Source organism: Salvia hispanica, chromosome 3, assembly GCF_029641045.1.
Source record: "Salvia hispanica isolate PSC_SH4W2 chromosome 3, Shi_PSC_v1, whole genome shotgun sequence".
Classification (NCBI taxonomy): Eukaryota; Viridiplantae; Streptophyta; class Magnoliopsida; order Lamiales; family Lamiaceae; genus Salvia; species Salvia hispanica.
This window is the reverse complement of record NC_142694.1, coordinates 27093483-27106725: the sequence shown is the minus strand read 5'-3', so window position 1 is coordinate 27106725 and position 13243 is coordinate 27093483. Positions and strand designations below refer to the sequence as shown.

General features: G+C 33.0%; 1 protein-coding gene and 2 pseudogenes across 1 annotated transcript; 2 read left to right on the top strand and 1 right to left on the bottom strand.

Annotated features, from left to right (window-relative positions):
* The first annotated feature begins 6406 nt into the window (after positions 1 to 6406).
* On the top strand, positions 6407 to 6847 carry LOC148930475 (non-specific lipid-transfer protein 2P pseudogene; annotated as a pseudogene).
* A 1001-nt stretch (positions 6848 to 7848) lies between these two features.
* On the bottom strand, positions 7849 to 8449 carry LOC148930474 (protein SEEDLING LETHAL 1, chloroplastic-like; the record flags this gene model as incomplete). The annotated part of the gene is made up of 1 exon (XM_089066988.1): positions 7849 to 8449. A coding segment is annotated over one exon (558 nt), but the record flags the coding sequence as incomplete, so codon positions are not given.
* Positions 8450 to 10488: 2039 nt separating this feature from the next.
* LOC148930473 (non-specific lipid-transfer protein 2 pseudogene) lies at positions 10489 to 10934 on the top strand (annotated as a pseudogene).
* The last annotated feature ends 2309 nt before the right edge of the window (positions 10935 to 13243 follow it).

Sequence of the window (13243 nt, the reverse complement as noted above, 5' to 3'; positions counted from 1 at the left end):
TAGCAATCGATCCATCTAAAGATTAATAATTGGTTTTAGTTTTGAATTATTATTTAATTAGCAATCGATCGCAAACCTTGTCACTAGCTTTTATGTAGACGATAGAATTTTTCAGTATTGCATTTAACAGAGAATTCAGGTATAACATGATTAAACAGCCTAACTAAAATAAATGAAGGCTCAACATAAAAGTAATAAGTTAAGCCCATACGAAAATTCATAGTACTGTTTTTTTTATCAAATCACTTTGAAAAAAACATTTGTGATTTTACATTAAAAATTTTATACTCCCTCCGTATACAAATGAATATCTCATTTATTTTTGTATTACTCCACTACTTACTAATGGATCTCATATTACACTAACTTTATTTCGCTCATACTATTTTATTATAAAATCAATATATAAAAAGTTGGATTCACATTCTACTAGCTATTTCTATTCATTTTTAATTACATTTCTTAAAATTCGTGCCCAATCAAACTTGGTCTTATATCGGTAGACGGAGGGAATACTAGGATCCTTGTTATTCCTATTACGCAAGACACACATTGTTATTCCTTAAAAAATACTTGTACTACTATATAGAAGTATCAAATACTCCATATATCATCAAAAATAGAAAACAAAAAAATAATTTATTAAAATAGGTCCATAAATATTAGTTAAAATCATATGCATGTCTAATATAAATGCAAACACACGTACGAAATAGTACTCCTTCCAGCCCTTAAAATAGACTATTTTCGAAACTTTACGAGTTTAGTAAAATATTGGTTAAGTATAAGAGAGATATAAATAAAAATGATGAAGTTTTGTTGGTGGAGAATTCACCCTCATTAGAGAGATACAAATTGTACTCCCTCCGTCCTACTCAAGATGACCACATCTTGAGTGGCACGAGATTTTGAGAAATGTTGTTAGGTGGAATAAAATAGAAAGAAAAAAAGTAGTTGAATATTTTAATGAGGAGAGAGGAGAAAGGAGGTTATTTCTAAAATTGAAAAATGACTATCTTGATTGGGACAAAAAAAACAAAAAAGTGATCATATTGAATGGGACGAATAGAGTACTATAAAATAGAAGTGAACTTTTTTTATGCGACCAGAGTATATAATGAAACATATACAATTCAATAGCGAAACACCACCAAGAAATAAAAGAATATAAAAATAAAACTTAGCATGAAAATTGTTCTTTCCATTCCCAATTAATTTACACCATTACTTTTTACTACTATCTCTGCCCCTGAAAATTTGTCTCATTTCTCCATTTTCATCCGTCACCCAAAATTTGTTCTGTTTCATTTTTTACCATTTTTGGTAATGGACATCAACCACTAACTCATTCTTACTCACATTTTATTATAAAACTAATATATAAAAGTAGGACCCACAATCGTGGCCCGGCCGCGGCTCTTGGGCGGGAGCCGTGGCTCTCCTATTGCAGCGGCCACAGGCCGCAACTCTCTCTATTTTTTGATTTTTTTGATTTTTTTATTTTTAATTTCTATAAGTATACACATTTTTTTACCTCATTCCTACACAAATTCTATAAATATACTCATTTTTAATTAAAATATACACAAAATGAAAAAAATAAATTATTTGGTGGCTTGGGCATGTCCACTATAGTGTAAAACATGGGCATTGGTGGCCCGGCCACGATTTTGTGGCCTGGCCACGTTTTGTGTCCCGGCCAACTATAGTGGACACCCTTATTTCACTCACTTTTTATTACTATAAAATTAATATATAAACGTTGGACCCACCTACCATTAACTTTATTTCACCCACTTTTCACTATATTTTTTTAAACCTGTATCAAATCAACCACTGTCAATTAATGAGGGAGGGATGGAGTACAAAATAGTATTAGTACTTTATAGGTTTTGAAAATTTGTGCTCGGAACACACAGCAAGGCTGATGCGGACAGTTTCCGAGCACCCAAGGTGCTCATACATAATCCATAATATTGCGAGCACATGTAGCTGCTTAGAATTTCTGTGCACAGTGGTCAAGGTGATCGATATTGCGAGCGCACTAAGGTACTTGAAAAATCATGAGGGCGTTGGATAGTTGATAGATAAAGTTAGGGGTGGCGAAACGGGTTATCCGCGGGTACCCGCACCCGATAAGTCAGGTACCCGTACCCGTACCCGATTTTAGTCAAATTTATTGTCCCAATACCTGCCCCGCGACATACCGGGATTATCTGATACCCGTGTCGGGTATCCCGTACCCGACATTGCGGGTACCCGTACCCGACCCGAAATCCTAATAAAAAATTTAAAAATTATAATAACCGTCAATGTTCCCTAATTTACTTTATTAATATCGATGGTAAACGTTGAATAGATTGAGTATAAAAGTGAGGAGACACTCTATAGCTAATTCCGGTGAGTTTTCAATTGTATGTCCGTTAGAATATAAAAATGTTTTAAAAAAACTCTTAATTTTGGAAATATAATAATATAAACACTCTTATCTACATTATTATCTCTCTTAATTTATTTTTTCTCTATTCTAACTATTTATTTTTAATTTTTTAAAATGAGTGTGTATACGGCTATTATTATCTAACTATTTAATTTTTTTTCTTCACTTTAACTATTTGAAACACCTCTATTAATATGGAACGGAGGGAGTATTAAAAGATGAAATATGGCTAATACTAATAATAACGGGTATTATCGGGACTAACGGGTATACCCGCTACCCGCAAAATTCTAAAACACACTATCCGATCCCGTCCTGTTTCCCGTTATTGTCGGATAGCGGGTACCCAATACCCGGTGGGTAGCGGGTCGAGATGGGAATTACCCACTACCCGCTACCCATTTTGCCACCCTAGATAAAGTGCTCAATAAACAATGTTTTCCGTTATTGATAGATAGACTTGATATAAGAGTAGTGATATAAGACAACCACTACTTAAAGACATAAGTACTAGATAATACAAATTTAGTTTACTATAAGAGCTATTTTAGTTCACTGTTGGTAAGTTCACAAAATGAATATAAAAACACGGAGATAACCAAAATGTTATTAGTGACGTGAATCTTTCCGAAGTAATTCCACTATAAATTATAGTGAACTAAATTACTCTTGTAATAAACTAAATTCAAATTTTCTAGTTATGCATCTAAAATTAATTACTTGGATCATCTCTATGTGATATTAAATTCTTTTACGTCAAATATCTTTAACACAAATTTAGAAAGGTGGACACGAATATTAGATAATTGTCAGACGTCAACATATTTAAATATTGCCTGTTACTAGCTAGGGTGGGCAAACCTTGATTTGGTATGTACTGAGAAAAAAAAGAGTGTAGAAATTAATCGAAATTGGACTTTAGAATATGACATAACTGTTTCAATTAATTCATCATAATGCAGTTCTACTATGATTTACAAAATAATAATACTACGAAAATCCTTAGTTGGTACTCTAGACGGGAAAATTATTAGCCCAATTCAACACTCCTATCTAAATTTGGCTGTGGCAAGGCAAAAATTTCACAATGAAAGAAGGATATAATTCGTTGAATACCTATAAAAAAAATATTAATATTCTGTTGATGTAATGCAGTATCTTGTTCTTTAAAGATTTTTTCTACGATACACGTAAATTTTCATTTAAAAAATAAGAATGTCACTACATTTCATATCGTAAAATTTTTTATTCAGACAATTGATTTTTTAAGTATTGCATTTAACAGAGACATCGTAAAATGAATTTGAAAATATGGTTATTTGTTTGTAAATAAATGAATTTGGATATTTTTATGTTTTTAATTCATTTTTATAATTTAAATACATGAATTGTTTTAATTTTTCCATTGATTTTTTTTCCTAAACTGAAGTAAACGTGTTCATCTGTCTTCACAAATGTTAGCGTGTGACAAAAATCAACGATTATTAAAACGATGTCGATTTTAATAGAATAAGGTAATTTGTTTCTAAATTACATGAACTTTCTATAGATTTGATGGTTTTCCCACTAACATTTTACATATATTTAAGACTTCCTTTGAACTTTTGAGAGTTTATGGTTTTCCCAAACAATAAATTTTCTCTAGAAATTTTAAAGTCCAAATATGGAAATAACAAACACATAGTATACCATAGCATAACAGGGGAATATAGAGATTCTCATTATAAATTTTGCTCTTTGTCCCATAGAAATAGAAATTCTTTCCAGCTTTGTTTGTTTCATAAAAACGGTTAACTTCTATTTGTAGTTTGGACTTCTTTCTCTCTTGAGTCATGTTCTGCGCTAACAAACAATACTCCAACTATTTTTTTTTATCTCTCTCTTAGTTTACCAACTATGCATTAAAATCCGCATCATCTCAAAAGATTTACGTGAATCCATGGATAGGTGCCAATAAATCACAATTCTGGTACAATAAATTGTAAACACACCGTGACACCGAAGCAATTGAAATTTGAATGACTAAAACCACAAGGAAAAATGTTTTAGAGACATAATGTCTCCAAGCCATAATGCCATAAAGAGGTTAAAATAGTCATTTTAAATAGGATTTCATTTCTTATTAAATTAATATTTTGTAAATATACATTCATGTCCCTATAAGTCTATAACCGTTATATCTCTTCTAATTAAGATGAATGAGATTTGCTATTCCTATAATTATGGAATTCTTCTAATACTTTCTAAATTAACTAATTAGTTACAACAAATCTCTATTTAATAATTTTATTGGTTAAAAGTTGATTGTGATTCATTTAAAATTCGAAAATGTTGATAAGTTAAAGTGATTAATTTTGGTTTAGTATAATTAATAAAACCAATACTAATATTAAAAAATATAAATACAAAATAAATAACAAACATTTAATAATAAGTTAATTGAAGATATACCATGCAAAATATAATAAATTAATAAAGTCATACACGGATTTTTTAAAATCAAAATTATTGTATTATTTAGTCCGGGATATATCTTTCAAACTAACTCTATCATGATTAAATTTTATAAGTAGTTTATTTTCTCCTTTATTTTATAGAGGAGTATTAGAGTTTTAAGCTCAATTGCTATGAAATAAATTAAAATTTGATTAAGGACTTTAGTTATATTAATTGAGTTTACAATTTTGATTCGAATTCTTTACTTTTTAAAAGTTTAATTTCTGTAAAGTCTTTTTAGAGCGTTACGGTCGAACTTTGATAAAAAAAAATAATCACATATTTTTAACTTATTTATTTAATATTTTAAGCCATATAGTTAGTATTTTGTCTTTCATGCTATTAAAATATTATAGTTTTTAAGTCATTTTTTAATAATATGAAACAAAAATTTGATAAATGATATATTAATACCGACTATGTTTATGTATTATTTTTCAAACATTTCATAATTTTTATTTAACTATTTACTTTTTTAATTTCTAATTTCATTTAATTCTTATTTTTTAGTATAACATTGCAAATGAATGTATCTATTAGTCAAAGAACAAAAATATTAAATTTTGGAGTAATTTTTATACGATGATGAAGTGCAACTTAATTGATAACATGCTTCCATCCAATTGGTCGAATTAAGTGTTTGAGTCATCACATGATAAATGCAAAATGACTATTGATCTTTTAAAAGCAATACCTTTCATTGATCATAACAATAATTTTTATTCACAAAAATAATACTAGTATAGAGTAATTTTTATTCAAAATAATGATATTTTATAGTATTACAATAATAATTTTTCTTAGTAAGAAGAATAACTTTTATTAGTTAAAAACATTAACTTTTATTTAGAAGAATTATAATTTTAGTCCTATATAATATATTTATAATATTAAAGTAATAGAGTAACTTTTATAAATAAAATAGTACTCCGTAAATTATATTTTTAAGAGCAATAATTTTTAGTTTTATATTTTAAAAATCATATGAGCTCTTTCTCGTAAAAAATATGTATGTTTTAAAAATTATTATTTAATTGATAAAGTTTTATACCGTTAAAGTAAGTATGCAAAGAAAACAAAATCAAATTGTCGCACCATTCCATAAAATTATAATTAAGATTAAAATACTCTAATTACAACTATAGATCAATAAAGTAGCTAATTTAATTTTCATAATCTAAGCTATCTTTCTAAAATAACATTAGGGTATATAAGTCAAAATATAAATTACACTTATGGCAAAGTGACATAGAGGTATTATGGCATAGAGACATTATGTCTCTAAATCACTATCCAACCACAAATTAGAACGTATACCTTAAATTGCTTTAGTTAATTATAAGAGTCTTTTTAAAAAATTTAATTGAGTACGTACATAGGCAGGTGAATTAGTCTATAAAAGTAAATGCCAATTCCGATCCCCACTCCTATAAATACCGCTCTTAAAATACACATTTCTCAACATACATACAAAATACATACATACATACAAATTAGTACTAGTATTTTTAAGATGAAGAAGGGTTTTGTTGCGGCCTTGTTTGCGGTGGTTGTGATGGCGGTGTTGGTGCATGAGACGACGATGGCTGCACCACCGCCCCCCGTGGTGTGCAACCCGACAGAGCTGGCGTCGTGCGCGGGGACGGTATTTTTTGGGCTAAGGCCGACGGCGGAGTGCTGCAGTAAGCTGAGGGTGCAGCAGCCCTGCTTCTGCACCTACATCAGGGACCCACAGTTTAAGCAATTCCTCGTCTCTTCCAACTCCGCCAAATTCACCTCCGTCTGCAACGTCACCATTCCCACCACTTGCTGATTTTCCTAATTTCCAAATAATGTAAAGGGCATCAAATTCACTTTGATTCCTTCTTTACTAATAATAATAATAATAATGATGATGAATTATGAGTACTATATTCAGATGTTTTGTTAAGTACTATATTACTATAAATTATAAACATACACTATAATTATCAAATTAAATCAAGTCGCATCAAATTCAGTGTCATAAAACCCTAATAAATCATTTAAAAGAAGAGAGCAAAATTGGTTAAAGGGAATTTGTCATCACTTACACAAATTGTCGTACAGCTCTTTATAAAGTTGGGCTCGAAAATGCTCTATTATCTCCACAATAGTCTAAAGATAAAATGGCCCAACTAAATAAATTAAAGGCAGGGCAGAAAGATAATAAGTTAAGCCCATTTGACAATTCATCTTCTTCATCAAATTTTCTGGGCGGTATGTGAATTCCAGTATTATCATTAGATCATAAAAAAACTTTTGTGAAGTTGCTAGGAATGAGGAGAAACGAGAGGAAAAATACGAGATCATGGATTTCAATTTTCACAGGGATATTTATCCATGGTGCGATATTTAGCTATCCACAACGGGTCTCACCCGTTCAATACACGACCCATTTATCATATTGTTAATGCATCAAAAATATTAAAACTAGCCTATAAATATTACTAGCTAGTAATTGTCAAATTTTAGTTATCCACAACTAGCGACCCACCCGTACAAAACACATTTGAATTATTTTATAATAAAGCATATACAATCAGTAGTAAAATACACTAAATTAAGAAAAATAAAACTTTGAATGAAAATTACAAAATAATTGTAATTCATAAATTTTAGACAACTTATATGTAAACAACTTTGATGAAAATATTAACTGTGCTTAAAATACAAGATAGAAGTGTAACATAAAATTGGATATATATTTTCATATAGAGTAAAGACCAAAACTGGTCCTGAATATATGGTCATTTTACGATTTTTGTCCTAAACTTTATCTTTTGAATATTTTGGTCATGCACATTTCAAATCGGATCACAATTGATCATCCGTCAATAGTTCCGTTAATTGTATAACAGTCAAAGGGTTTAACTAATTTTGACCAAATTAGACTTTAGTAAATATTCAATTATTTCTTAGTTAATGAATAGTACATTAAATCCCCTGGAGGAAGTAGAGTGCGAGGCGGAGCTGGCGGTCGACGCAGCAGGTGAGGAGGCGGGGGCGGCGGCGGCGGTGGATGACGCGGTGGAGGTCGGGGGCGGCGACGCGGGCCTCGCGGAGGAGGAAGGTGGTGGCGCGGATGACGGTGGCGGAGGTGGGAGAGGAGAGGAGGTCGGGGCACATAGGGATGATGCGGCGGAGGTCGGGGATGGTGAGGCCGAGGGAGAGGAGGAAGACGACGGTGGATTGGATTTGGGAGACGGGGGTGGAGAGGAGGGGAGGGTGGGAGTGGAGGCAGTGGAAGGAGTCGACGCTGAGGGAGTCGAGGTAGAGGATGATTTCTTGGATTTGGGAGGTTTGAGGCGTCGGGGGAGAAATGGGATTAGCAGGAGACTTGATTGGGGGAGGGATGGAGATGGTTTTGGTTGAAGAAGGAGGGGGGAATTGGAGGTGTTTGGGGCGGGGAGTGGAAGAGAAATTGGGATTGGGATTGGGGTGGGGGAGGGGAGTGATGGCGGCGGAGGAGACAAAGACAGACGCAGATGGAGAGAGATGCGAAGGAGATAAGGTGAAGAAGGCGTGTGAATTAATTGAATATTTATAAAAGAAATTAGGGAATTAATTAGTGACTTAAAAATTAGAATTACAAATCTAATTTGGTCAAAATTGGGTTAAATCCGTTGACTGTTATAAAATTAACGGAAATATCGACGGAGGACCAATTGTGATCCGATTTGAAATGTGCAGGACAAAAAAATCTAAAAGATAAAGTTTAGGACCAAAATCGTAAAATGGTCATATGTTCAGGACCAGTTTTGGCCTTTACTCTTTCATATACTACCAAAAAGTGGTTATGCGTCTGTATTTTCTACTCCCTCCGTCCCCCATTAGCAGTCACAGTTTGACCGGGCACGAGTTTTAAGAAATGTAAAGAAAAGTTAGTTGAAAAGTTAGTGGAATGTGGGACCCACTTTTGTATATTGATTTTATAAAAAAATGTGAGTGAAGTGAGTTAGTGGAATGTGGGACCTACTACTATTTATGGTAAAAATGAAGTGTGACTCTTAATTGGGGACGGACCGAAATGGAAAAATGTGACTCTTAATCAGGGACGGAGGGAGTATCTCCTAATAAAATTATGACTTAAAACAGAATATCTCTATTTTGAAATCAATTACATCTCCTTAAATTATGACTTAGAATCAGTAACATCAAACAACTCTATCTATTTTAGAAACCATGATAACACTACAACAAACAAATGGACATATTTTAATGCAATTAAGGTGGCTAATTCGTGTTTCTAAATATACCACAAACGCTTCAAAAAATGTCCTTACCGTAAGTTCCCAACTAAAATTAGAGAACGCAAATGGAAGTGTCCTGAAAAAAGATTATTTTAATTTGTCGGGATTCTTTCTTTTGCGTCCTAAATTGTTGTTATTTTTTAGAACTTTCCAATGCAAGTAATTGCATCTCAATTTCTGTGTCCTTAAAAAATAAATTTTTTTGTAGTGTAATTCTAAATGCATGACTAATGATACGATTACGAAGCCTATAATTTGATCTCACATGATAATGTCTGTGAACAAAGTACTCCCTCCGTCCCAATAAATATAAAACATTTACTTTTCGGCATGTGATTTTATGTAGTGTTGTTTTGTGAGTTAAAGAAGAGAGAAAAGTAAGAGAGAAAGAAAAGTAGTGATAAAGTTATTTTTATTTTAGAAACGTTTCATTTCTAATGGGACAATCTAAAAAGGAAAACGTTTCATTTTTAATGGGACAATCTAAAAAGGAAAACGTTTTATTTTTAATGGGACAGGGTGAGTATTACTTCCTCTCATGTCCATGCTTTTCTTTCACAGGATTAATTGATGATTAATTTTTCCTTTTTAAGAAGATAATTACCTTTAAGTTACTAAGAAATTATCTCACTTATTATCGATTATTAAAAAAAATTATTTTTCCCTCTTAACTGCCCCTTCATAAATCAAACTCTCACCTAACTTTTATTTGAAAACCATTTGATTTGACAAATCTGCTGTTAGGCTAGCAAATTTGTTATCTTTCATTCCTTCAGGGAATAGGACTATAGGAGTGTAGTTTCATATATTATGCTTATACATCTGGGGATATATCACCATTGACATATTTAATTCCATTAAAGAGAAGATTAAATACAGAATGGTATGACACGTAATACTACCTCGTCCCATATAATTTGACCCAGTATTCCATTTCGGTCCGTCCCAGATAATTTGACCCATTTCACCTCATATTCCACTAACTCATTCCTACTCACATTTTATTATAAAACTAATATATAAAAGTAGGACTCACATCCCACTAACTTTTTCAACTCACTTTTCATTACATTTCTTAAAACCCGTGCCAGGTCAAAGTGAGTCAAATTATCCGGGACGGAGGGAGTATGTAGTAATTGAATAATTCATTTGAACAAAGAAATTCAATCAAGTCATGGAGTTGCTGAAATGTCTATGGCAAATCAATAAAAAACAATGAAGACAAGATTTGATTTGAATCGCCTATAAATAAGTTCACTTCTCCCCACTTAAAATACACACTTATACATACATACAAACGTAGTATTTAAGATGAAGAAGAGTGTTGCGGCGGCGGCCTTGTTTGTGGTGGTTGTGATGGCAATGGTGGTGCATGAGACGGCGGCCGTGGTGTGCAACGCCACCAGGCTCACGCCGTGCGCGACGTCGATATTGACGGGGATTCCATATCCTCCGACGGCTGACTGCTGCAGTAGGCTCAAGGAGCAGGAGCCCTGCGCCTGCACTTTCATCAACAACCCAGACTACAAGAAATACCTCGAATCTCCCAACGTCCCCAGAGTAGCCTCCTACTGCAATGTCACCATTCCCACCAATTGTTCCATCTCTTAAATAAACTAAAGGGACTATGCTCATGTGCATGTGCATCATTCCTTTTTTTACTACTATTACTACTACTATGAATGTAATAAGTAAATAAATAAACTTGTGTTTATCACACTTGATGACTTTTCATGTTTTATTTCACATACTACTTCTCCATTATATTACTCCTATTTTGAGTACTATATATTTATATCTATGATCTGAAATCCTTTTCCAAACAGGGATAAGTAAAGCAAGAGAGTTGACATGGGAATAAGAGAAGGAGCCACACATGCAACATACAATTTGGATTTCAAAATCCATGTCTTAATTAGCTCTAGTAACCATGTAACGGACCGAAATTACATAAATTTATAATTAGTTAAAATGCAATGAAAGTCGACTATATTAAATTAATCGGGTAAGGTGTTTTACATGTTTTGGTATCAGAGCCTAGGTCTAGTCGGTCATTGAGATGTGTATAGAAACATGCCACATGGGAGTTGGAAATCTGCTTATATTTCTCTTGATGAGATTGCACGTGAATTCGAATTATCTTGCACTTACTCTTCAGTTTATTTTCATTTGCAGAGTTTAATCTGTACTCTCTTTGTCTCATTTAAGATGTCTATCTTTCTTTTTTAATTTGTCATATTTAAAATGTTTACTTTCTATATTTGAAAATAAATTTCTCGCATCTCTCTTCATTAAAGTATTTAACTTTCTTTTTCCTCTACTTACTCACCTAACAACTCTCCTAAAATCTTGTGCTACTCAAGAATGTGGACATTTTGAGTGGGACGAAGTGAGTACTTTTTTGTCTCACACTTTTATTGATCATCGGCCTGAATGGCTATCCTTGACTGTTCAAAGCCAGAAACTGCACATGTTTGTGTAAAAAATGATCTGGTTTGGTGATTCCTTCATACATTTTGCACCTCCGATAGTAAATATCGAATTTATTAAATGTTGTATTCTTCTTTATTCCTATGTGTTGGAGGCTATTCCTCCATCCGAAAATCTTTCAATGCCTCGACAATTGAGACTTTTGAGTCACTCTGCAAAGTGCCAAACTTTGTAAAATGTAACACAAATTATTGAGACTTTAATTCAATATTGTTTCATATGATAGTTTGGACTCGTTTATTTTACCTTTGCTTCTGACGTCATTGATTCCGTGATCATTTGTGATGCATTGATTATGAATTTGAGCGTTTTGATCATTGAATTTGAGTTCATATATATTTTTTTGGATCCACGACTTTCATATTGTACATTACTCCATTATTTTAGACCTTCGAACATGTTGCATAGTGTTTTTGTAGATCACTATTGACATTTCTACTAGATATCAATATAATTATATTTTGGGAATTTCTTTTATGATAATTGTTGGAAATGTGAGAATTTGGAAGGATTTCAAACCTTTCATTTTCTAAAGTCTTTTGGCTTTTCAAGTTAAGGTAACCCCCAAGTGGTTTATGAGGATCCTTAATGCCGAGATTTTTGGAGTGGTCTCTCATATCCTATAAATAGGTGGGTTTGAGAGATTAGAAATACACCAACAAAAGCATTACATCTTCTCTCAAGCTCTACATCATAGTGTGCATCTTAGGAGCATTGCATAGCTCGATTCTCAGACCATCAAGTTCGCCGGTGCCTAGCGGGTTTGAGGTGCTTCTACACGCTAGAAGGAAGTCGTTTTATCTTTGGGGGCAATACGCTATTCTGTGAGCACTAGCCGGGGCGTAATTTGTCTTGCGGAAAGAGGGCTTCCCTCGACTCGACTTATAGTTCGGTTTGTTTTATTAATTCCGTTGTAATTTTCATTCCACTTTTATTGTTGTTATCTTCCTTCGATTGTAATAGTTAGAGTACCGCCCGTACACGGCTTGAGAATTTTATCCCATTATTTCTAACAATCGCAAGACAAATTAGTGTACTCTTCTAAGACAGAGTTATACCAATCGAAGTTGGAGGAAACATGAGCTCCAAAGCTGGAATGAAGAAACGAACAGTCGCAATGTCGATGTGCAATGAAGTGGTCAATTCCTTGAGAGCTATTCTCTTGAGAATTGTGTTTATCGTTTGTCATTTGACAAGCAAGACCAATTTTGACTTGGTAGTAATAATTGGGATGCATGTGGTGTTGAATATACCAATGCACATATGGTTCAATATAATTGTGTACTTATTGATGGAGACAATATTGTGTAAATTATTTGAACGTGTTGTTATAAACAACAAAGATCACGAGGTGGTCGCAATGGTCTCCGACGTGGACCATGGTAATAATCCAAATGAATGGTTTATTGATACGGGTGCCACATGTCATGTGTGCTCCGAGATAAGCATTTTTTCTACTTACAGATCTGTTGGAGGTAGAAAAGTACGCATGGGAAACCAAGCCCCTTCTGAGGTAGTTGGTGTGGGTAATGTGTTCCTAAAACTA